Source organism: Pristis pectinata, chromosome 33 (assembly GCF_009764475.1).
Source record: "Pristis pectinata isolate sPriPec2 chromosome 33, sPriPec2.1.pri, whole genome shotgun sequence".
Lineage (NCBI taxonomy): Eukaryota > Metazoa > Chordata > Chondrichthyes > Rhinopristiformes > Pristidae > Pristis > Pristis pectinata.
The window spans coordinates 13,231,040-13,257,346 of NC_067437.1; the positions used below are offsets into that span (position 1 = coordinate 13,231,040).

A 26,307-nucleotide genomic window follows, 5' to 3' on the forward strand; every position below is an offset into this window, starting at 1 on the left:
GCACACATATACACAGGTACATGTATGTACAAGTGCAGTGAGAAACTTGCTTGCAGCGGCATCACAGGTAAATCCTTCTTTGCCCCTGCTCATACATGTACTTGTGCATATGACAATAAACTCGACTTTGACTTTGATGCTCAGGGTGAGGGGAGTGAGTGAAGAAGTAATGGAAGATAGTCTTTGAATGATTGGAGATCCCTAGATCCTTCCTGGGTCTGGATGTGAGGCAAGCCCGGTGGAACTTAGTGTGTCATAGTGGGGAAACAGGCCCTTCGGCCCACTGAGTCTGTGCTGACCATCAACCACCCATTTTTATACCAATCCAACCCTAACCCATTATATTCTCCCCACATTCCCATCAGCTCCTAGATTCTACCCCTCTTCCATACGCTAGGGACAATTTACAGCGGCCAATCAATATACCGACCTGCACGTCTTTGGGATGTGGGAGGAAACGAGAGCACCCAGGTGAAACCCACACAGTCACAGGGAGGACGCGCAAACTCCACACCGGCAGCGCCTGAGGTCAGGATCGATCCCGGGTCCCTAGGACTCTGAGGTACCACTAGCTGCCCCACTGTGCTGTGGGAGAGGGGACTGAGATGGTATAATGGAGATCGGGCAGGGAGATCCCAGTGAAATAGTGGATCATTTTCACAAGTGTAGCTGGGGCAGAGACAAGGAGGCCCCTGTGGTTGATGCTGTGTTGACAGGCCAATGTCCCCTGCACTTTTGTTGATTTGTCCTGGATTACAGGTCAGTCCCCACACTCGCCTGTTTACACTTTGTTTCGCTCACTGAAACTTGATCACAAACTCTCCCAGAATTGGCACCCAGCCACTTGGCTAAAAAACATGTTCCAACCAACCAGTTAAAGATGAGAAAGTTCCTCTTTCCTGTTTGTGTGAGTTTTGTACAGCTTCCTGTGATACCACATTGTGTCTGCCCGAAGAAGCCATCTCTGAATGTTCTGTATGTGATCTGAACCTGTTTGAACAGATCCTCCCCATTGTCCTGCCTGGATAAGAGCCGCGTAACCTCCTGGCACAGAATCTTCAGCAGTCCGTTATTCGACAGAAAACAGGCAGCGTCGCAGGTCTGTGTGATAAAGTATGGCTGGGAGGGGGATGGGTGTGTGCACAGCGGGCAGTGACGACGGTTAAATCTGTTGCTGAGAGATTATTAACACAGTCCGAAATGCAGTCTTTATCTGAAGTTTCAATTAGTGCCATTTCTGCAGAGATCCAGGTGGATCAGAGTTCAGCTGTGACAAAGAACGGAACGATGTGGGTGTGGATAGGAGGAAAGGGGGGAGGGAGAAAGAGAGAGAGGGAAGAAAAAGGAAAAAGAGACTGGGGGAGAGGGAAGGAGGGGGCGAGGAGGGAGTTAGTGAGGGGGATTAAAAGGGGATTGAAACGAGGGGTGTGTAAAGAGTGGGGAGGGAAAGGGGGCGGCTGAGTGTAGAGTGAGGAGGGAGGTGGTGGGAGGAAGAAAGGGAGGATGAGGAGGGTGAGAGAGAGGGGGAAGAAGAGGGAGCGCTGGAGAAAGAGAGGACGGGTGAGGAAGAGGGTGAAGGGAGAACGAGAGGGTGAGGGACAAAGAAAAGAAGAGAAAAGGGGAAGGGAGAGGAGGTGGGGAAGAGGGCGATGGAGAAAATTAGAGTGAGAGGCAGGGAGAGTAAAAGAGATGGCAGGAGACAGGGAAAGAAGGGTGGAAGAGAGTGGGATCAGAAATGGGTCGAAGGTGAGGAATAGAGGAGGGAGAGGGGCAGATGGAGTGAGGGAGGGTGGAGTACAAGGGCAAAGGGTGGGGAAGGATATACGAGTGAGGTGGGTTGGGAGGGGCAGGAAGGGGTTAACCAGAAATATCAGCAGTAGCACATTCAGCCCTTTACCCCTGTGCTCTAACCCAATCTCCTTCTATTCTGAAAACCTATCAGACTGAATCGTGAATATATTCAGAACCAGACTCTCCTCAACCTCTTGGGCAGTGAATTCCAAAGACTCACCAACCTTTGGGTGAAGACATTTCTCATCATCTCGGTCCTGAATGGTTGAGGCTTTATTTTTCTGTGACTCCGATTTCTGGACACCCCAGTTGGAAGAACCAGCACACCTCTGTCAATTTTGTACCTTTTGATGAGATCATCTCTTCTTCTAGATTCAGTCTGCTTAATCTCTTCTCAAAGGACAAACCTGTCAGTCCATGAATCAAACTCATGGACCTTCACTTCACTCTTTCTGTACCAGACTTGCACACATTGTTCCAAACACAGTCTTACCAGAGCTGTAGCTAATTGAAACAAGATGTCTCGACTCTTAGACTCAAATGCTTATGTAATAAAGACCGATGTACTGTTTGCCATTATAATTGCTGCAGTTGTTCTAACTTTCGGTGGTTTGTTTACAAAGATACCCAGGCCCCTCTGAACACCAACACCTTTCAAACTCTCAACAATGGAAAATATGGTCCACATTAGAGAGAGAGGGAGGGAGGGACGGCGAGTGTGGTGGAGAGAGGGGGAGGGTTAGTGGAAGACAAGGCAGGGAGCGAGAGGGATTGAAGAGGAAGGGGTGAGGGAGAGGGGGGAAGGGGAGCGGGAGGATGGAGTTGGGGGGGGAGAGAGAGACTCAGAGGAGGAGGAGGGGCAAACGATAGGAGTAAGCTGGAAGTGTGAGGATAGACGTGAAACATGGGACTGGGAGGTGGGAGTTGTCGGGAATCAGCCGCAGCAGCTGGGGGAGGGGAATAGTGTTGTTAGCCAGCGACCCTCCCCTTGTACGTATGCCTGTTCCAGGAATATTTCTTAACAACAGGATCCATGGAGACAGGAACTGAGGCTGTGCGTTGCTAATAGGTTTGCAGATGTCGGGATATTTGTGTTGGAGATTAGGGAACGTTCTCACCACTGTTGGTTTGTTCTCAGGCTGAGGTTTATTCATGGAATCTCCCAGATGTTCGCATAATGTTCCACAGGTTTCTCACCCTTTCCTTCAACATCTGTCACTGCCCCTTTATCACGGTCGGGTGTTGGAGTGGGGGCTTCTGCCCCTTGCCCCTTCTCCCAGTGCACTCTCCCCCACCCATGCACTCTCTATTTCCCTCTTTCTCTCTCTCTCCCCCCCCGAGCACTCTCTCTTCCTCGCCACCCTTGCACGCCTGCTTTCTACCTTCCCTCTCCCTCCCCAACCCTCTCTCCCCCTCCCACTTCCTCTCTGCCTCCCTCTCTCACCCCCCTTCTCTCGCTCCCCCTCCCTCTTTCTCTCTCAAGGTCCCTCTCGCTCAACTCCCTTCTCCCTATCCCCCCTCTCTCTCTACCCCTCTCTACCCCCTCTCTCTCTCTACCCCCCACCCCAGCTCTCCCTCTCTTTCTGTCTACCCCTCTCCCTCTTTCCCCCTCCCTCCCGCCTCTCCCCCTCCTTCTTTGTCTCTCAAGGCTCCACTCCCTTCTCTCTATCCTCTCCTTCTCTCTCTCTACCCCCTCCCTCTACCCCCTCTCCCTCTCTTTCTCTCTCCCCCTCCCTCTCCTGCTCTCAATCCCCTTTCTCTCTCTCTCTCCGAACCCCTCCCTCTCTCTCCTTTCTCTCTTCCCATCCTTTTCTCCATCCTCCCCCACTGCCCCATGCCTTCCCCTGTGCCCACTCAATCCTCGGGCAGTTTTGGAGTGAGGCCCTTTGGCTTGCTGGCACCCATCAGCTATTCTGTGGCTGGCATTTACTCGCTGGCTGCAGGCAGGCTTTTTTGGCTCCAGGGACGGTGAAGGCAAAGCCGAGGTCCTCTGTGCCAGCAGTTTGAGTCAGACCCAGTTGGGCGCCAGGCAGCCAGGATGGCAAGATTGCTTAACCCCTGCCTGGATGCTGGAGTCTCCCTCTGTTGGAGTGCTGGTCTCTGCCAGGAGCCTGCTCTGTTTCTGGGTGGTTCAGAGAACAAGTGCTTGATGCTCATCTGAGTGGTTCAGTGAACGAGTGAGTGGTCCAGGGCGGTGCCAAGTCACTCTCACATGGCCTTGCTCTGAGCCTGGTCCCGAGGTCTTCTTGGACAGCCCGCAGGTGTCCCGAGGAGATCAGATCTGCTGGTTCCTACCACTGCCCCTCTCCGGCCCTGCTGGAGTTGACCCGACCATGGGGCGTGAGGGAGGGCAAGACGCCGGATGCCAACGGAATCGTCAGCCCCAAACGCCAGCCCAGCGCATCACGCAAACCAGCCTCCCCTTCACGGACTCCGCCTACACTTCCAGCTGCCTCAGGAAAGTAGCCAGCAATATCAAGGATCCCACCCCAGTCATTCTCTCTCCTTTCCCCTCCCATCGGGCAAAAGATACAAAAGCTTGAAAGCATGAACCACCAGACTCAAGGACAGCTGTTATCAGACTCTTGAATGGCCCTCTCATACTCTGAAGGTGAACTCTTGATCTCCCAATCTACCTCATCATGGCCCTTGCACTTTATTTGTCTACCTGCATTGTACTTCCTCTGTAACTGCAACACTACATTCTGCAGTCTGTTTTCACTACCTTGACATACTTATGTATGGAATGATCTGTCTGGATGGCATGCAAACAAAAGCTTTTCGCTGTATCTCAGTACACGTGACAATAATAAACCAATACTAATACCATGTACATAATTCAACCTTTGAATGCACACAGTCTTTTCCCCAGGGAAAGGGCATAGGTTTAAGGTGAGAGGGGAAAGGTTTAAGAGGGACCCGAGGAGCAACTTCTTCACACAGAAGGTGGTGCGTATGTGGAACGAGCTGCCAGAGGAAGTGGTTGAGGCAGGTACAGGTACATTGCTAGGAAATGTTTAGAGGGATATGGACCAAACAAGGGCAAATGGATATATTTATTAGTCACATGTACATTGAAACACACAGTGAAATACTTCTTGTTGCATTACTTGAGAATGTTCTGGGGGCAGCCTGCAAGTGTCGCCACTCTTCTGGCGCCAACATAGCATGCCCACAGCTCCTAATCAGTACGTCTTTGGAATGTGGAAGGAAACCGGAGCACCAGGAGGAAACCCACACAGACACGGGACAAACTTAATTGGGCGTCTTGGTTGGCACAAACGAGTTGGGCTGAAGGGCCTGTTTCCGTGCTGTATTACTCTATCACCAATACAGCTATCTGTGTGGGAGTGCAGCAGGGAGTCAGGGCTGAGCACATGCCTCCACCCCACAATGTGGGAGATGATGTTGGGACTACTTTTGGCAACAAATCCAAGGGCCTGAGATTTGGATTTACCCTACTGTTTTCTACAGTGCTCTGTGTTAGAAAATCAATTTTTCTGGCGTGGAGTGTGACCTTTTCCAGATGGAATCACTCCTTTCTTGGAACTCAGCCAGTAACTTCCGGTCGATGTTTATCCACCCATACCATACATGATCCCCGCACTGGCCATGTACATCATGACACCTCCTCCTTTCGGAGCATTGGGTAGGGAATTAGTGGAAGTGACTGGGAGGGGGGAGTGCTGGAGTGGGCGAGCACCAAAACCAACCTTGGACTTGGCCTTTTGTTCCCCCCCCCCTCCCCAGAGAGCACCGAACCCCAGATCTCACTCTCAACCTTCACCCCGAACTCAACCCCCAGCCCAATCTCATTCTTGAATCCCCCTGATCACCCAAGTCTCATCCCAATCCACTTCCCCACCCCAGCTGCAGCCTTCACTTTGGGCAGCACGTTTCTCACAATGGAAAGCTCTGACGCCCTTTCAGGTGTTGCTCAGGTACATGGGACTCTGGAACCACTGGGATTTACAACAGTGGACTCACAACCGAAATAGTTACTGGTGCACAGCTGCTCCGAACATCTAGCCTGAGCATTGGGCGTTACAAGAATTTCTAAGCTGCTTGATGTGAAATAATTGTGCTTTAGGAGTTGCTCTACAGTTTATAGAATATTCTTCAACACCCCCAGGACTCCCAGAGTGAGTCACATCCAATCAACTCGTGGTTTCTGTTTAGGAAGCACGCACAGCTGGATCCCAAAGCAAGAGACATGTAACCATACGATCCGTATAAGTGAGCTGTTATAGTCATAGAGTCATACGGCACAGAAACAGGCCCTTTGGCCCAACTTGTCTATGCTGACCAAGATGTCCATCTGATGCTTTTGGATGTACTTTCCCTCTCTCCCCTAAGCTATCTTCTTTCACCAGCTCCCACAATATTTTCTCTCCACTCTGTTGCAGAATATTACTGATGACCTGATTTTGTTTTTCTCTTGTAGGTGGACATCATCAAAGATGGCTTCAAAGAGCTGTATCGTTATCACAAAGTATTTCTTGTTTGTCTTCAACCTCTTTTTCTTTGTAAGTATAATTCAGGCTTGAGGGGCAGTGTAGGGGGAGCCTTACTGTGTCTAACCTACATTCTCTCTGCCCTGGGAATGTCTGGGACAGTTTAGAGGGAGCTTTACTTTGCATTTGACCCCTGCTGCTCCCTGACCTGGGAGTGTGTGACAGGATTGTGTTAAAACATCTCTGCTCTGTATCCAACCCTCTTATTCTGTTTCTTTTTCCTGAACCCATGCTGCCCCTTCCCTGTGAGTGTGTGATGGGACAGTGTAGAGGGAGCTTCACTCTGTATCCAACTGGAGGTCTCCCTGCCCTGGGAGAGTTTGCTGGAACAGTGTAGAGGGAGCTTTACTCTCATCTAACCCCATACTGTCTATGCCCAGTACAATCCTGATGCAGGGCCTCGGTCTGAAATGTCGACCATCCCTTTGCTCCGCAGATACTTCTACACCTCAATGCACTCTGTACTAACTCAATGTAACTGCACTGTGTAATGAATTGACCTGTACGATCGGTATGCAAGACAAGTTTTTCACTGTACCTCGGTACAAGTGACAATAATAAATCAATACTAATACCAATACCAGATGCTGCCTGACCCACTGAGTTCCTCTTGCAGTTTGTTTTACCACTCCAGATTTCTGCATGCGCAGTCTCTTGTATATCGACAGTACAGAGACTCTGAATCCTAGCATTCGTTCAGGGAGGTGGGAGGAAGCTTGGATGGTTTGGTGTGGACTTGATGACTCACCAAAACTTCCAGGCCCGTAGCCAAGGACTGATGTTTGGGATCCATGCTCCAGCTGTGCAAGTTTGACCTTGACTGTGGCAGCTCACAAGGTGTTTCTGCTACTGGTTCCTGAACGTGTGAACTGGACCATGTTAAACCGAGAGGTAGTTTGCTTTGCTTTGGAGTTGTGTACTGGCAGTGAATGTGAAGCAATTGTGCACTGATCTCTCCCTTTAACCTGTTGCAGTTTCTGGGTGGTGTGCTGTTGGGATTTGGCCTTTGGATTCTCTTTGACAAAACAAGTTTCATTGCAGTTCTGGGTAAGTAGAACCGGAAACCCCAGTCCCCCCGTCAGCCTGGGCCCTTCCTCTCTCTTCGTCGCGATGTATCTGCATTGTTGAAATTGTTATAGATTGGGTAAGGGGGAAGGGGATCAGAGGAAGAACTTCCACACTCAGGGGGTGGTTGGAACCTAGAACGCACTGCCTGAGGGGAAGCGGTGGAGGCAGGAACTCCCTCAACACTTGAGAAGGACTTGAATCACCAAGGCATAGAAGGCTACGCACCAAGTGCTGGTAAATGAGATTAGCATTGATGGGTACTTGATGGTTGGCGTGGGCAAGATGGGCTGAAGGGCCTGTTTCTGTGCTGTATGACTCCTGACACCCTCATCCATCCATCCAGAGTATTGGCAGGGCTAAGGGAATGGGGGGGTTTGGGGGAAAGCTTGTTGGTGATGGCACATGAGGGGTGAGGGAGAAGGAGGAGAGAACCCTGGATGAGTAGATTCAGTGGTTAGGGAGGGATGCCAGATACCCAATACTTGCCTTCATTGGAGTACAAGATCAGGGAGATCATGTTGAACCTGCATGAAAGCAATTGTTAGACCACAGCTGGGGAATTTTGTACATTTCAAGCTCCCCCATTACAGGAAGGATGTGACACCACTAGAGACATTTATCAAGATACTGAGATTATAAAGAGAACAGAAATAGATTGCAGTTGACAGAGCTAGATAGTTTCACAGCTGTGCAGTCCAACCATATCTAGTCTACCATAATTGTCTACCATGCGGTAGTAAACAATTAAACCAGTTACAGGAAGCTGAGGCAACAAGATGTCCATCCTAAACAACAATAGCAGCAACCAGAATGTGAGAGCGATGCACAAGGCTGAGGAGTCGAGGTTCAGCCAGATGTATTGAGTGGATGATTCCTCCCCAGGTCTTCACCACCACAGGAGCCAGTCTCCAGCCAGTTCACATGGCATTGAGAAAGGGCTGAGAGTGCTGGATTCACCAAAGGCTGTGGGACCAGACAACATCCGAGCTCTAGTACTGAAGACCTGCCCTGCAGAAGGAGCTGTGCCTCTAGCCAAGCTGTTCCAGTACAGCTACAACATTGGCAGCACTGTGAAACATTGGCCAGGCATGTCCATAAGACCATAAGACGTAGGAGCAGAATCAGGCCATTCAGCCCATCAAGTCTTCTCCACCATTCAATCATGGCTGATTTTTTTTCAACCCCATTCTTCCGCCTTCTCCCTGTAACCCTTAACCCGCTTACCTATCAAGAATCTCTGCCTTAAGTACACCCAATGATTTTCCCTCCACAACCCTCTGTGGCAATGAATTCCACAGATTGACTACCCTTTGACTGAAGAAATTCCTCCTCATCTCAGTTAAAGGAAGGTCCCTCTATTCTGAGGCTGTGCCCTCGGATCCTAGACTCCCCTACTAATGGAAACATTCTCTCCACGTCCACTCTATCCAGACCTTCCAGCATCCTGTAGGTTTCAATGGGATCCCTGCTTCAACCGTCTGAACTCCATTGAGTACAGGCCCAGAGACATCAAACGCTCCTCATACATGAAGCCTTTCATTCCCGGGATCATTCTTGTGAACCTCCTCCTTCACAAAAAGCAGGACAAATCCAATCCGGCTAATTACCACCCAATGAATCTACTCTTGATCTTCAGTAAAGTGCTGGAAGTCATTGTTGAATTCAACTGGCATTTACTGACTCACAACTGTCTCACTGATGCCCAGATTGGGTGTTGCCAGGACCTGTCAATGTGCCCTGGTAAAACTGGTTGATGGGCGTCAAAGGAAAACACTCAGTGGTTGGAGTTGTACTTCATGTAAAAGAAGATGGTCGTGGTTGTTGGAGGTCAGTCATCCCTGTTCCAGGACATCACTGCAGGAGTTCCTCAGGGCTGTGTCCTATGTCCAACCACCTTCAGCTGATTCATCAATGATCTTCCTTCCATCATAAGGTCAGAGGTGGGGATGTTCGCTGATGATTGCACAATATTCAATCACATTTGCATTTCCTCAGCAAGTGAAGCAGCCCGAGCCTACATACAGCAAGACTTGGGCTTGTGTGTCGTAGGTAAACACTCATGCCACAGAGGTATCAGGCAATGACCATCTCTAAGAAGAGAGAACCTCGCCACCTACCCTGACATTCAGTGGTTTTATCATCACCAGGTTCCCACCCCCCCCCCCCCCCCCCCATCAACATCCTGGGGGTCACCATTGACTAGAAGCTCAACTAGACCAGCCACATAAATACAATGGCTACAGGAGAAGGTAGAGAGCCTGGGTATCCTACAGTGACGGACTCACTTCCGGGCATCCTAAGGCCTTTCCACTATCTACAAAGCACAAGTTTGGAGTGTTATGGAATGCCTTCTACTTGCTTGAGTGCACGTACCGCCAGCGTCTCTCGAGAAGGTTGACCCCATCCAGGGCAAAGCAGCCCGCTCGATTGGCACCTCATCAGCAACCCTAAACATTTGTGGCTGCAGTGCGTGCCATACTTGCCCAGGCTACTCCAACACCACCCCCCAAACCTGTGGCCTCTACTGCCAAGAAAGACAAGGATAACGGACAGGGAACACCAGCACCTGTAGTATCCCCTCATAGTCACACAGAACGCTGACTGGGAGTGTCCCCAGGTCTAAATCCTGGAACTCCCTCCCCAACAACATTGTGGGAGCACCTTTACCTTCACCAGAAGGACTGCAGCCCTCCTAGGACGCTCACCATCACCTTCCCAAGGGCATTTAGGGATGGGCTATAACCGCAGACACCCAGATACTGACATTGAAAATCCAGAAGATTGACCAGGCTGGTATTGTGTTCATTCAGTCTAAAGGAGGCTGAGATTTACTTCGGGTGTGTAAAATAACGAGGAGAGGAAAGGAGGAGAGGTTGATAACCAGGAGAGACAGGGTGAGAGTGGGGTAGGGGTTGGAAAGAGGGAGCGGGGAAGTAGGAGAGAAAGAGAGATTATGGTGGGTATAGAGGGAGGGAGCAGGGAAGAGGGAGTGCAATGAGCGAGGGATTGCTGGAGGTAAAAGCTGTCTTTCTCAAACTGGAACAGGACCTGAGGTGTCCGTGCTGTGAGGGTGAATGGGGGCTGCACTGGGATGACACTGTATACTGTATATCTCCCTCTGTCATGAACTCACGCTTTCAAGTTGCCCATTTCCAGCATACCTGGTTTGGTAAATCCAGGTTTTTGGCTTGGCTGTGGCGTCAGGAGGAATCAGATGGTTGTGGGGTTTACTGGGAGGCAGTAGCAGCTGCCATAGAACCTAGAACTGTACAGCTCAGAAACAGGCCCTTCGGCCCACCATGTCTGTGCCGACCACAATGCCTGTTTAAAATGCACACCTGGCTGCACAAGGTCCATCTCCCTCCATTCCCTGCCTGTTTGTGTGTCTGAGTAAATGCTTCTCCTCTTTCGCTCTATTTATTTATTTTTTGGTAACATAGTAATTTTTATGTCTTTGCACTATACTGCTGCTGCAAAACAGCACATTTCACGACATATGTCAGTGATAGTAAACCTGATTCTGATTCTGAAAGTGCCTCTTAAACATTGCTAAGGTATCTGCATCCACCACTTCCCCCGGTAGTGCGTTCCAGGCACCTACCACCCTCTGTGTATAAAAAAAACTTGCCTCCTTTAAACTTTACCCCTCTCACCTTAAAGCTGTACCCTCTAGTATTTGTCATTAAAGAGTTTCAAAAAGCTCAAGGTCAGTGGACCTTCCCTGTCCCAACTGAACATGACCCTGACTCTTTTTTTGGCCTGATTCAAAGTGAGGTGGAGTGGGGGTGCAGGGAGGTGGGGTGGCTGGAGGTGGGAGGGGGGGGTCTGTGAAAGTCAACCCGCGCTGTAATAAAGCAGACAACAGCAGAACCAAGGAGCGTACAATTAATGCTTTATTATTTAACGCTAGCGGGAGTGAGGGATACAGAGAAAGAGAAAACAGTGTAACCCGAGCTCTGTGCTGATCCCCACTCAGAGATTTACATGTTAGTGTCCCTCCTTTTATACTAAATTTAAAGATGCCTACGTGCAGAGTTGCACATACTAGTGGCAGTTGCTTGCAGCAAACTTTAGCAAAGCAAGATATGCCTTAAGCACTTCTTTGTTTCACCCAAGCACCTGCACATCTTGCAGTCATAACTATAGTCACGCCGTGATTAAAGCAATAATAGCTGTGCACCATTAACCCTTACATTTCCAGTTACCTTTTACAGGTCAGAGGCTGTGATTTTGGGAAGGTGCAGATGAGAGGTCAGCTGGTCCTCTTCCCACAGTACCTCAAACCAGGGGCCCATTCGGTGTGATCCCTAAGTCACCGAACAGTGTGACATGTACTCAGCCAGAACCCAACCCACTCTTGGCAGAGAGTCCCTCAGCAGACTGGACTCTCCGAGCCCACCCCACCCTGCCACTCCAGAACTCAGTAAATCATTGTTTCCTGAAAAATTATGGACCACTTTCTCTTTCTTTCTTTCTTTTTTCAATCTTTTTATTGAATTTTAAATTAATTCAAATTGATGTACTTAGTATTAATAATTATATATATGATACAAAGAGATTGGGGTAACAATAATGACAGTTAATATTTATACTCACAAGGAGTTAAATATATAATCTAGACCTCCCGCACTCTCGCTAAGTGTACATGATGGGAAAAAAATATTGAAAGGGAATTTAGTTATATGAAGAGAAAACCCCGAAGTCAAAAAAAAATAATATTAAACAAAAGCAAACCAAAAACTTCAAAGAAAAAAAAACTGGACTGATATTTCTTCGATTTAAAAAAAACCACATTCTTATGTTGTCAGCTCCACTCCTCTATATTCAAAGGTTATTGAAGAGGATTTGAAAAAGGTCAATCACTTTCTCAGATAGAAATCAATTTTTTGCACTTGGCGTATTGTGTGCAATTCTGGTCGTCCATTACAGGATGGATGTAGAGGCTTTGGAAAGATACAGAAGAGGTTTGCCAAGATGCTGCCTGGATTAGAGGGTATGAGCTACGAGGAGAAGTTGGACAGACCTGGGTTGTTTTCTCTGGAGCAGCGGAGGCTGAGGGGAGACCTGATAGAAGTTTATAAAATTATGAGAGGCATAGATAGAGTAGACAGTCAGAATCTTTTTCCCAGGTTAGAGAATTGGTAAATACACACAAAAAAGTCAAGTACCAGAGGCATTTAGGGTGAGAGGGGGAAAGTTTAAAGGAGATATGTGGAGCAAATTTTTTACACAGAGAGCGGTGGGTGCCTGGAACGAGCTGCCAGGAATGGTGGTGGAGGCAGATACGATAGTAGCATTTAGAAGGCTGTTAGACACATGAATATGCAGGGAATGGAGGGATATGGATTATGTGCAGACAGGAGAGAAGTAGTTTAATTTGACCATGTGCTTCACAGACATTGTGGGCTGAAGGGCCTTTTCCTGTGCTGTTCTAAAGGATATGGAGTTAGTGAAGGAAATCCTCACTGTGGCAAAAGGTCAGCCCTGATCTTATTCAGGGGCAGAGTGGGAATGAGGGGTCAAATAACCTACTCCTTCTTCTGTTTCCCATGAAAAACTCTTCCGTTGGTTCATGAATCAGGTAATTGTGAGTAGGAGCGGTTTTGTAAAAGAGTTCTGACGTGTTTGTGTGGTTGTGTGTGTTCATGTCTCTGTAGCTGTGTGTGTGTGTGTGTGTGTGTGTTTGTGTGTGTGTGTGTGTGTGTATCTGTGAGTCTGTGCATGTGTCAATGCATTTGTGATTATAAGAGGCATAGATAGGGTAGACATATCTTTTTCCCGAGGTTGAAATGTCCAATACTAGAGCATGGACCAGTTGGGCCAAAGGTGTTTCTGTGCTGTATAACTCTATGAACTCTATGCACTAGAGGGCATGCAGTTAAGGTGAGAGGGCAAATACGATGGAGGCGTTTAAGAGGCTCTTAGGCACATGAATATGCAGAAAATGGAGGGACATGAACATTGTGTAAGCAGAAGGGATTAGTTTAATTAGGTGTTTAATTACTAGTTTAACTGGTTCCGTTCAACATAGTGGGCCAAAGGGCCTGTTCCTGTGCTGTTCTATGTTCGATGATATGTGTGTGCGTGTGTGTGTTTGTCTGTGGATGTGTGTTTGTGTGCGTTTGTGTTTGTATGTGGGTGTGTGTGTTTGTGTGTGAAATGTCTGTGTGTGTTTGTGTGTGTGTATTTGTCTGTATCTGTGGGTGTCTGTGTGTATGTTTATCTGTGTCTGTGTGTGTATTTGTGTGTGTGGATGCCTGTGTGTGTGTATTTGTGTTTGTGTGTGAGAGAGAGAGAGAGAGCCTGTGTATCGGTATGTGCAGCCACATAACCAGGGTCTGCTTTGGTGACCTGCCTGGTGTTCCCCTGCAGAAACGGCCTCCGTCCCTCTCCACCTGTGGTCGTACCTGTTCTCCGGCCTCGGCATCTTCACCATGATGATGGGGTTTCTCGGCTGCATCGGTGCACTGAAGGAAGTGAAGTGCATGCTGGGAATCGTAAGTAGCCATGGCGCTGGTGCCGCAGAGATTGGTGCGGAGCCCGATACACAAGCCGCGCAGTCCTGCAGTCTGCACTCGAGGGCCAACACCGACCTGAACACGGGCCGGGAGCTCGGCATGCAGACACCCTGGATGGGGAGTGAGGCGGGAGTGGTGACCTGTATTACCGCCACCTGCCGTCCCAGCTCTCCCCCGTCCATCCCAGGTGTGAATAAAGAGGGACAAAACCAGAAGAAGACCTCTTATCAGGGCAGCTCGTGGTGTCCAGTCCGCCTGGGCTCAGCTGTGAACACTTTCCAGTGATTCTGGTGACTTGCCCTGGGTTTGGGACCTGTCCATGGGATTTGGAGGAGGGGTGCAGCCTCAACTAGTTCTGCTCAAGTTCTTACCATGTCCCTCTTTGTTGGATCTTGCTGTGTACAAACGGCAGCCACGCTTTCTACGTCACAGTGCACATCAGCAGCTGGGACGTCACAAGATGGTTCAGGGCGCTGGGTTGAAGGCTGGGGTGGGAGTGGTGGAGGATGAGCCATGGGGGATCAGGATACGCGGAGAACGGTCTCTGGGTCATGTGGGGAAAGGGGTGGCTGGGTGAGATTTTGGTGCCGGTGCATTCACCTAATTGGTCAGATGACTGCGAGCTGAAGGAAGCGACGGGATGGAACTGATCAGATGGCGTGGCAGAGTGGCTCAGCTGGTAGAGCTGCTGTCTCATAACACCAGAGACCAGTGTTCAATCCTGGCCTCGGTAACTTGGTTTATTATTGTCACATGTACCGAGATACAGTGGAAAAACTTTGTTTTGCCTGCCATCCATTACAGATCATTTCATTACAACGGTACATTGAGGTAGTACAAGGGAAAACAATAACAGAATGCAGAATGGAGACACAAGAAATTCTGCAGACACTGAAATCTGGAGCAATACACAAAAAGTGCTGGAGGAACTCAGCAGGTCAGGCAGCACTAATGAATAAAGTGTTACAGCTACAGAGGAAGTACAGTGCAGGCAGACAATAAGGTGTAAGGCCACGACGAGGTAGATTGCGAAGTCAGTGGTCCATCTTATTGTACTAGGGGGCCGTTCAATAGTCTTATAACAGCAGGATAGAAGCTGTCCTTGAGCCTGGTGGTACATGCTTTCTGACTTTTGTATCTTCTGCCTGATGGGAGGGGGTGCTATCTGTGTGGAGTTTGCACATTCTCCCTGTAACCGTACAGGTTTCCTCCAGGTGCTCTGGTTCCACTTCCCAAAGACGTGCGGGTTGGTAGGTTAATTGGTCGCTGTAAATTGCTCCTCACCCCATGTGTAGGTGAGGGGTAGAATCTGGGGGTAGTTGATGGGAATGTGGGGAGAATAAACATGGGATTAATGTAGGATTGGTGTAAATGTGTGGTTTGTGGTGTGGATTTGGTGGGTTGAAGGGCCTGTCTACAAGCTGTGTGGCTCTAGAATTGCCTTATCCACAGGGAATTTGCAATTCTGGCAGGAGCAGTGAGTAGATGGATTTGGGGTGAGGTTAATATAGATGGCAGAACACAAAAGGCGCTGGAAATGTCGACTGTCCATTTCCCTCCATAGATGCTGCCTGACCTGCTGAGTTCCTCCAGCATTTTGTGTGTGTTGTTCCAGATTCCAGCATCCGCAGTCTCTCGTGTCTACATATAGATGGTGGCTGTGGGGGTGTTGGGGCGGTGGGGGGGAGTGGGAGTAGGAAATGGATAGGGGAAACTAGGAATGACCAAATAGGCAGAAGTTAAACAGGAGCTGGGAGGGTGATTCTTAGAGAGATGGGAGTCTGGAGGAAGAGAGAGTTTAGGTGATTTTTACTGTTATAGTGTGTGACAAACGTTAAGATGGGGAAAACCAACCAACTGCTGAATAAAGAAAGAAAAGGGGAGGGAAGGGTTAGATAGATTTTAGAGCAGAATAAAATGTCGGCACAACATAGTGGGCCGAAGGGCCAGTACTGTGCTGTAGTGTTCTATGTCTTAAAAGACCTTTTAGTAAAACATCTGTTCCTCACACCGGTACCCCAAAGCTGTCAGCCACCCCTGGTTTAAAACACAAAACAAAACTCCCCCAAATTTTGCTTAAAACCATTTCTCAGAAATAGGCAGAGCTCGGGAACTCCCTGCTCTCCCTGCCCCCCCCCCCCCCCCAGCTGAAGTGCAGCGACAGCCCCTGGACAGTACAGAGACAAGTGACAATGTTAGTTCCCAGCGTGTGGGAGACAGAAGAACAAAGGGCGATTTCAGCGCCGTCTGGAGCCTGTCAGGAAGAGGTCACAAGACTGCAGGGATAGCTGGAGGCACGTGAGAGGGGACGCAGGAACTCTCCTCTGTAACCAGACCCTCTTGTTTTTGGGAGCTTTTGCTCCATCTCCAGCCCCTGCTACCCCTGTCTCACAGAGAAACACGGCACGGAAACAGGCCCTTCGGCCCACTGAGTCCATGCCGACCGTCAACCACCCCTCTAACTAATATTACATTAATCCCTTGTTTTCAATTCTCCCCACATTCCCATCAACTCCCTCTAGATTCTACTCCTCACCCACACACTAGGGGCAATTTACAGTGGCCAATTAACCCTCCTAACCCGTATGTCTTTGGGATGTGGGAGTAAACCAGAGCACCAGGAGGAAACACACGCAGACACGGGGAGAACGTACAAACTCCTTACAGACAGCGGCCAGAATTGAACCCAGGTCTCTAGCACTGTAATAGTGTTACGCTAACCACTACACTACCATGACAAATCCAGCCTTCACTGCCTGATTAATCTACTCTCCCTCATCTGTAAGGTGAAGGAAGGTGTTTGCAATAGTGATATCAAGCTACATTTACCAAAACCCTGCTCACCAATATTCTCATGGAGTAATTCAGCACAGAAACAGGCCCTTTGCCCGACTGAGTCTGCACTGACCATCAAGCTCCCATTCACACTACACTAGTTCCATTTTATTCTCCCCACATTCCCATCAACTCCCTGTGGGTGGATAGTCCCTCACCCACAGACTAGCGGCAATTTACAGCAGCCAATTAACCTCCCAACCCACACGTCTTTGGGATGTGGAAGGAAACCAGAGCACCCGGAGGAAACCCGCACGGTCACAGGGAGAACGTGCAAACTCCACACAGGCAGGACCTGAGGTCGGGATTGAACCTGGGTCTCTGGTACTGTGAGGCAGTGGCTCCACTGTGTTGCTCCTGTCCTGGAAGTATGTGATGGGATTATGTAGAGGGAGTACTGCTCTGTATCTAACCAGTTTTTTGTTGATGGTTTATTTACATTGTTATAATATTTACATCATTTCATTTAAACATTTACAAAGTTTGCATCATTTTCAAATTACAACATTATCATCCTTATCTGGATGTACTCCAGCCCCTAAAGCTCCCACTGCTCCCAGAAGCCAGTGGACATTCTTGGTTGGCATGGACAAGACGGGCTGAAGGACCTGTTTCCATGCTGGATGACTCTATGACACTGCATGCTCCCGCTCCAGGGACATCTGGGTACGGACATATCTTCAGTCAATGGGCAGGCAATCAGCTCAGCTTGACCCTTCAATGGCCCAGGAACAGACTGATGAGGAGGTGCCCCAATAGATCCACCCTTCCCCACCGGGCGCTCGAAGATCAGGAGCGTGGGGCTGAAGTGCCGCCAGAATTTGTGCAGCAGCCCCTTCAAATGCTCAAGCAGGGACTGTGAATGTGGAGCATGGACTCCTCCAGACCCCAAACCCATCCTGGGACAACATAGAGGGAGCTCTGCTCTGTGGCTGACCTAATTTGTCCTGGACACTATCACTGGGCCCCCATTTTATGTGATTTTTGTTTTTAAAAAAAACTTTATAGCATCAACAATGCCTCTTAAATTAAAACACTGTCCCCTGTGTTCAGAATGCACTCCAGCCCCCAGTGTACATGCTGGTCCGGAAAGGTCTCCTGCGAACCAGCAGAGACTGCGCGCTCTCTCCCCAGGGACACCCAGGTACAAGCGTAATCTTGGAAGAAGGGTAGGAGGTCGGCTGGAACACACCCCTCCAACGGCCCACTCCCCGCACCTGTGAATGGCCGTCTTGGCCAAGCCCAAGAGCAAACCAACAAGGAAGACCTGCCCCTCTCCTCATCGAGTGTCCACGCAGCAGGGACGTGGGAACTTGGGGGACCCACTTTGCCGGGCACTGTTGCTCCATCCGCTGTGACAGCTGGGATCTCCCTGTCCCCTGTCACTTTAAATCTCCTTCCCATTCCCACACTGTCCACAGCCTCCTCTACCACCAGGTCAAGGCTAAACGCAACAGAGGAACAGCCCCTCATATCCCGCCTGGGGCAGTCTGCAACCTGGTGGCATAAACACCGAATTCTCAAACTTCTGGCCACTGCTCCCCCTCTGTTCCTTTCCCCTCCCTCCACCCTCCCCATCTGCCCGTCACCCACACACTCCTCCCACCGGTTCCCCTCCCCACCTCCCTCCCTTTATTTCCATGCTCCACCTTTGAGATTCCATCATTTTCAGCCCTCTGTCACTTCCACCTATCACCTCCCAGCTTCTGACACCATCCCCACTCTCCACCCCCCTCACCTGGATCCACCTATCACCTGCCAGCCCTTGCTCCACCCCTTCCCTCCACCCCTTCCCTCCTGCTCATCTCCCCTCATTCTTTCAGTCCAGATGAAGGGTCTCGGCCCGAAGCATCGACTGTCCATTTCCCTCCACAGATGCTGCCCGACCCGCTGAGTTCCTCCAGCACTTTGTGTGTTGCTCTAGATCCCAGCATCTAAGATAAGATCTCTTTATTAGTCACATGCACATCGAAACACACAGTGAAATGCATCTTTTGCGTAGAGTGTCCTGGGGGCAGACCACAAGTGTCGCCACACTTCCGTCGCCAACATAGCATGCCCACAACTTCCTAACCCGTACGTCTTTGGAATGTGGGAGGAAACCGGAGCACCCGGAGGAAACCGATGCAGACACGGGGAGAACGTACAAACTCCTTAGAGACAGCGGTGGGCATTGAACCCGGGTCGCTGGCGCTGTAATAGCATCACGCTAACCGCTGCACTACCGTGCCTGCCGTCTCTGCAGTCTCCGTGGGAACTCCTGCTGCACTTGCCGTGGAATCGTTTTGTACACAAGAGTACAACTGAAGGGAAAAGAGACAGGAGACACTGGAATCTGGAACAAAAGTGTCCTCGATGTGGGTCTCGACCCCAAGGGTCAATTTACACGTTTTACCTCCACAGACGCTACTTGACTCGCTGAGTTCTTCCAGCATTCTGTTTCTTGAATAACATTGAGGGGCTCAGGGGATTTTTATCTAGGTAGTCCATGTGGGTTGGGGTTGTCAACAGGAAGAGATTCTCCCTGCTCTCTATCCCCACTTGTGCTTACTCTTGGTATTATTTTGAGCTTAAGGATCGAAACAACTCAAATTACTCATTTCTCTTTTTTCAAAAAATTATTTAAAATTTCTTGTGGCTTTTTAGCACCCGCACTTTCTAATTTAATCTTTGATGTTGTTTATGCTCAGTTCCACTTTTTGGTTACGGGTGAGAGATTTAGAAGGGAGGTCCCGGCAGGTGTTACATTATGGGGTAGTCTGTGGGTCAGAGGTCAGTGTGTCGGTGTCAGGGATCGATTTGCGGTGGGCAGGGGTTGGAGTTTGCTCTGTGGGTCCAGACACTGATAGACGTTTGGATAATAGGGAATCCAAGGGATGTGGAGTTGGTGCTGGGGAGAGGTGTAAGGGCGAATGGTGGAGTGGTTACAAGGGGCTGATTGCCTTTCTGTTTCACGTTGTGGATCAGCAAGTGATGAGAGGTCACGGTTGTGAACCTCATACCCAGTTTGTTTGTGTCTTTCCCAGTACTTCACATTCCTCGTGTTCCTGATGGCGTCTCAGATCACCATCGGAGTCCTGGTTTACACACAAAGGAAGATGGTGAGTGGGAGTTGTGGATTTGGAAAGGGGGTTGGGTGGGAATGTTGGTGGTGGAGGAAGCAGGAGAAAGGTTATGGGAGGGGAGGTGGGAGAGGGGAAGGGGTTTGGAATGGGTGAGGGGAGAGGAGGAGGGGTTTGTTGGGACAGGAGGGAGTGTAGGGGTTGGTGTGGGGAGGGGTGAGTGGGAGTGTTGTGGTGAGGTGGGATAGGGTGGGGGATGAGGGGTTTGAGGGTGGGGATGAGGGGTTTGAGGGTGGGGAGAGGGAGTAATGTGGTGAGCAGAAGGTTGGACTTTGGGGAAGGGAGGAGGGTTGGGTGAGTGGAGGGTTGGGGATGTCAGAGGAGGGATGAAGCATCCTCCTCATTCTAATTCCTCGAGGATCTTCTCCTTCTATGTCTCCGCCGATCTTCTCAGATCTCCCGGCTCCTCCAGTTTTGATCCGTTGACCTCCCCTGAGTTTAATTGGCCCGCTGAAGGACAGTCCCCTGCACCATCTTCCGCCTGGCCCCCTCGAGCCCTGTCCGCCCTCTGACCCATTCCCCGCTCTGGGTTCCCCACCCACCCTTCCTTTCCCAGCTCCCCTCCTACCCTCCGCCATTGGCTGTCCTCCCCACAACCTCACAACTCCTTCTTGGACACTCCCCCAGGCTGAGATCCCACCTCCCACCCCCTTTGCCACCCTCACCCCCCCCTTCCCCTCTCAACCACCATCTGTCTCCCTCAGCCACTCTCTGCCACCCATTCACTTCCTCCACCCCCCTCCCAGCGGCTCATTCCCCACCTTTCTAGGTCACCTCGACCCCCCCCCCCGCCCTTTTTGACAACCACTCCTGCCCCCTCACCATTAGCCCCTCCTTTAAGAAGCTCTTTGACCAAGCTATTGGTCACATAGAACAGCACAGGACAGGCCCTTCGGCCCACAATGTCTGTGCTGAACATGATGCCAAATTAAACTAAGTCTCTTCTGCTTGCACAAGAACTACATCCCCCCATTCCCTCTATATTCATGTGCCTATCTAACAGTCCCTTAAACGCCACTATCGTATCTGCCTCCACCACCACCCCTGGCAACGCATTCCAGGCACCCACTGTGTAAAAAAAAACTTGCCCCGCACATCTCCTTTCAACTTTCCTTCTCTCACCTTAAATGCATCTCCTCTCGTACTTGACAATTCTACTCCATTTCTACCCCCAACACACCTTCTGCAGTAATCCCCCTCTGCTTCGAGTTAATCTAATGGCCTTGTCCAGGATAAAGGGCTGAATATGTAGAAATCTGGCCTCTGGAATTTCCTGGTCAGTTGAGTTTCCTTGAGTCTGGTTTCCATCCTCCTTGTCCTTGCTCAGATTGAGAAGAAGCTGAGTATCGCGGTGAAAGACCTGATTGAAAAATACAACCGGGACGATGAGCAGTTCCAGAACCTGGAAGATAGTTGGGATTATATCCAGCTCAAGGTGAGTGGGAGAATTCAACAGCTCCATAAAGGGACTGAGTCTCCATCCATCAGGGAGCCATGGCTCTGAGATGCCAGCAAGTCTGAGGCACTTTCAACGTTTGGGGTTTAATTTAAAGAGCCAGGTTAGAAAGAAGTTCAGAATCAGAATCAGGTTTATTATCACTGACATATGTCCTGAAGTTTGTTCTTTTGTGCCAGCAGTACAGTGCAAGACATAAAGACATAAAAAATTACTATAAGTTACAAAAACAAATAAATAGTGCAAAAGAGGAATAATGAGGGATAACAGTTCATGGGTTCATGGACTGTTCAGAAATCTGCTGACGGAGGGGAAGAAGCTGTTCCTGGATCATTGAGTGTGGGTCTTCAGGCTCCTGTACCTCCTCCCGATGGTAGTAACGTGAAGAGGACATGTCCTGGATCGTGAGGGTCCTTAATGATGGATGCCGCCTTTCTTAAGACTCTGCCTCTTGAAGAAGTCCTCGATGGCAGGGAGGGTTGGTATTGGTGTTGGTTTATTATTGTCACTTGTACTGAGTTACAGTGAAAAACTTGTCTTGCATACCAATCGTACAGGTCAATTCATTACACAGTGCAGTTACATTGAGTTAGTACACAGTCCATTGATGTAGTACAGGTAAAAACAATAACAGTACAGAGTAAAGTGTCACAGCTACAGAGGAAGTGCAGTGCAATAAGGTGCAAGATCACACCAAGGTAGATCGTGAGGTCAGAGTCCATCTCATCGTATAAGGGAACCATTCAATAGTCTTATCACAGTGGGGTGGAAGCTGTCTTTAAGTCTGGAGGTATGTGCCTTCAGGCTTCTGTATCTTCTACCCGATGGAAGAGGAGAGAAGAGAGAATGACCTGGGTGGGTGGGGTCTTTGATTATGCTGGCTGCTTCACCAAGGCAGTGAGAGGTAAAGACAGAGTCCAAGGAGTGGAGGCTGGTTTCCGTGACGCGCTGGGCTGTGTCCACAACTCTCTGCAGTTTCTTGCGGTCCTGGGCAGAGCAGTTGCCGTACCAAGCCGTGATGCATCCAGATAGGATGCTTTCTATGGTGCATCAATAAAAGTTGGTGAGTGTCAAAGGGGACATACCAAATTTCTTTAGCCTACTGAGGAAGTAGAGGCGCTGGTGAGCTTTCTTGGCCGTGGCATCTAAGTGATTGACCAGGACAGACTCTTGGTGATGTTCACTCCCAGGAACCCAGGAACTTGAAGCTCTCAACCCTCTTGACCTCAGCACCGTTGATGTACACAGGTGCATGTACACTGCCCCCTTTCCTAAATTCAATGACCAGCTCTTCTGTTTTGTTGACATTGAGGGAAAGGTTGTCGCCATGACACCATTCCACTAAGTTCTCTATCTCCTGCCTGTACTCCGACTCATCGCTGTTTGAGGTACAGCCTACAACGGTGGTTTCATCTGAAAACTTGTAGATGGAGTTAGAGCAGTATCTGGCCACACAGTCATGAGTGTATAGGGAGTAGAGCGCTGAGGATGCAGCCTTGTGGGGCACCAGTGTTGAGAATAATCGTGCTGGAGGTATTGCTGCCTATCCTCACTGATTGCAGTCTGTTGGTCAGATCCAGTTACAGAGGGAGGTGTTGAGTCCTAGGTCTCGGAGTTTGGAGATGAGCTTGCTTGGGATTATAGTATTGAAGGCAGAGCTGTAGTCAATAAACTATAGTCTAATGTAGGTATCTTTACTGTCCAGATGCTCCAGAGCTGAGTGTAGGGCCAGGGAGATAGCATCCGCTGTAGACCTGTTTTGGCGATAGGCGAATTGCAGTGGGTCAGTGTTGTCTGAGAGGCTGGAGTTGATGCATGCCATGACCAACCTCTCAAAGCACTTCATGATGGTGGATGTCAGAGCCACTGGTCGGTAGTCATTGAGGCATGTTACCTTGCTTTTCTTCAGTACCGGGATGATAGTGGTCTTCTTAAAACAGGTGGGGACCTGAGATTGAAGCAGGGAGAGGTTAAACATGTCTGTAAGTACTTCTGCCAGCTGATCAACACAAGATCTAAGCACGCGGCCAGGGACACCATCTGGGCCAGGTGCTTTCCTCGTGTTCACTCTCCGGAAGACTGATCTTACGTCCTCAACGGTGACCACGGGTTCAGTTGCATTGGAGGCTGTCAGGGTGGGTGGTGACAATCCACTTCCGTTCTGTAAAAAACACACATAGAATGCATTAAGTTCATCAGGAAGGGATGCGCTGTTGTTAGCTATACAGCCTGTCTTTGCCTTGTAGCCTGTTATGGCATGTAAGCCCTGCCATAACTGACGGCTCGTCAGGGACTCTATTTTGAGTCGGTATTGTCTCTTGGCATCCGTGATAGCTTTCTGAAGGTCATACCTCGATTTCTTGTACAGATCAGGATCACCAGATTTGTGGGCAGCAATCCTCAACTTCAGTAGGGAGTGGATCTCCCGGTTCATCCATGGTTTCCTGTTTGGGAATACCTGTATTGCCCTCTTTGGTACACAGTCCTCCACACACTTGCTGATAAAGTCTGTGATGGTGGTGGCATACTCATCAAGGCTGGCAGCTGAGTCTTTGAAGATGGACCAGTCCACTGTGTCAAAGCAGTCGCGTAGGAACTCATCTGTTTCCTCAGACCAGCACTGCATGACTCTCTGTACCGGATCCTCCCGTTCCAGTTTCTGTTTGTATGAAGGGAGAAGGAGCACAGCCTGGTGGTCTGATTTCCCAAAGTGAGGACGAGGGGTGGCTCGGAAGGCATCTTTGATGGTTGTATAGCAGTGGTCAAGGGTGTTAGTGCCTCTGGTGGAGCAAGAGATGTGCTTGTAGTATTTTGGTAACACACTCTTGAGGTTGGCCTGGTTGAAGTCACCTGCGATGATGAAGAGGGCCTCAGGGTATCCTGTCTCAAGGTTGTTGACTATGGCGTATAGCTCAATGAGTACAGGTTTCATGTCCGTCTGTGGTGGGATGTAGACTGCCATCAGGATAGCTGAAGTGAACTCTCTTGGCAGATAGAATGGTCGACACTTCACCGTTAGATATTCCAGGCTGGGTGAGCAGGAGCTCGCCAGGACTGTCACATCCGAGCACTACAAGTTACTGATTAAGAAGCAGACCCCTCCACCCTTAACTTTGCCCAAGGACGCTGTAAGGTCCATTTGATGGATTGAGAAGCCCTCAGGTTGAATGGCACAGTCAGGTGAAGCAGGTGTGAGCCATGTTTCGGTGAGACATAGCACACAACAGTCCCGCAGTTCTCTTTGGTTGGTCAGTCTTGCCCTTAGTTCATCATCTTTGTTCTCAATGGACTGGACGTTAGCTAGTAGTATGCTGGGGAGGATGTTGTGTCCGTGATGGAGCTGGCTGAGTCTACAGCCCTCTGCAGCCTCTTTTGATCCTGCACATTGGAGCCTTCATACCAGGCGGTGATGCAACCAGTCAGAATGCTCTCCACTGTACATCTGTGGAAATTTGCAAGAGTCTTTGATGACGTACCAAATTTGGGTGGAGAACAGTGAATGGCCCCATGGAAGTTATAGAGAGTGATGGTGCTGGGGAAAAGGAGAAAATCATTGGCAGAAAAAGGCTCAGAGAGAGTGAGTTTTATTGGATTTCACATATTCTAATAGACTGACGACAGTAGTTCCTACTGAGGTTGAGTCATAGAATCATGCAACGCAGAAACAGGCCCTTCGGCCCGCCATGTCCATGCCATCCTATCTACGCTGATCCCATTTACCTGCATTAGGTCTGTAGCCTTCTATGCCTTGACAATTCAAGTATTTGTGTAGCTGTTTCTAGACAAGAGGGTATCTGCTTCCACCACCTCTTAATTTCAAAAATAAATTTTATTCCTAATAAAAAAACAGATGTGTTAACACTACTGAATAAGTACATGCAGTAGTGTTAACACATTTTTATATAACACCATTACCACTCATGTGGTCCTTGGGGAGATGCACCTTTTCACCAACTCTCAGGCAGCACGTTCACTGACTCCCACCACCCTCTATGTGAAAAAAGATTCCCTCTCAGATCCCTCCTAAACCTTAAAAACATGGCCTCTTGTCTTAGATATCCTCACCACAGGATAAAGATTTTTACTGTCTACCCTATCCATGCCCCTCGTAATCTTATACACCTCTATCAGGTCACCCCTCTGTCTCCTCCACTCCTGGGAAAACAAGCCCAACCTGTCCAGTGTCTCCTTATAACAGTAATGCTTCAATCCAGGTGACACCCTGGTGAATCTCCTCTGCACCCTGTGTTCCAGTGAATCCTGCACAGATCAGGATCAGATGGTTTCAGATTAGCACTGTTCAGGCTGTCCTTTGAAGTTGTACACACTTTAAACCTTGCTTTGGGAGTGGAAGGTGAAACCAGATAAATAGAAAGAGAGCCACAGGCCGTCTGTACAGTTGGTAGGTAAATGGTTGCTTCATATCTGGTCTCACCCCACTGTAATATTTATGAATGGCTGATCTTGTTCCCTCTTTATAACACTAATTGTTGCCAGGTAACGTGATTAAAGGGCTCAGGTGGCATGTTACCATGGCGACAGTGAATCACTTTGGTCGGAAAAGTTTTACACCGGCAATCCCAATCAAAAAAGTCAAAGCATTAAGTATGGGGTCAGAGAGAGTCAAAGTCGAGTTTATTATCACATGCACAAGTACTTGTATGCACAGGTGCAATGAAAAACTTACTTGCAGCAGCATCACAGGCACGTAGCATCAGATAAGCAACATTCACAAGAAAAATATAAATTAAATATTAATTAAACACAATTTTTACAAGAAAGAATACTACTAGAACAAAAAAAGTCCATTTTAGTGCAAAGTGGTCATAGTATTGTAGTGATTAAGGTTGTGCAGGTTGGTTCAAGGAGCGAATGGTTGAAGGGAAGTAGCTGTTCTTGAACCTGGTGGTGTGGGACTTCAGGCTTTTGTACCTCCTGCCTGATGGCAGCTGTGAGAAGGTGGCATGGCCCAGATTAGTTGAATTATCCAGGGTCACAATCCA

The 26,307-nt window shown here is 49.2% G+C and overlaps 1 protein-coding gene and 1 long non-coding RNA gene across 2 annotated transcripts in view; both read left to right on the forward strand.

The window, feature by feature from the left end:
- The window catches only part of LOC127585600 (CD82 antigen-like), a 54,522-nt gene that overhangs the window by 13,294 nt on the left and 14,921 nt on the right, over window positions 1-26,307 (forward strand). The window contains exons 2-6 of the mRNA XM_052043193.1: window positions 6,236-6,317; window positions 7,280-7,352; window positions 13,746-13,870; window positions 19,753-19,827; window positions 21,176-21,283. Of these exons, the coding sequence (XP_051899153.1) occupies window positions 6,252-6,317; window positions 7,280-7,352; window positions 13,746-13,870; window positions 19,753-19,827; window positions 21,176-21,283 (447 nt within the window). The 5' untranslated portion in view covers window positions 6,236-6,251. The remainder of the gene's footprint in view (window positions 1-6,235; window positions 6,318-7,279; window positions 7,353-13,745; window positions 13,871-19,752; window positions 19,828-21,175; window positions 21,284-26,307) is intronic.
- Window positions 791-2,373, forward strand: LOC127585601 (uncharacterized). Its single transcript, XR_007958539.1, has 2 exons — window positions 791-1,099; window positions 1,943-2,373. It is a non-coding gene; the product is annotated as an uncharacterized LOC127585601 (long non-coding RNA).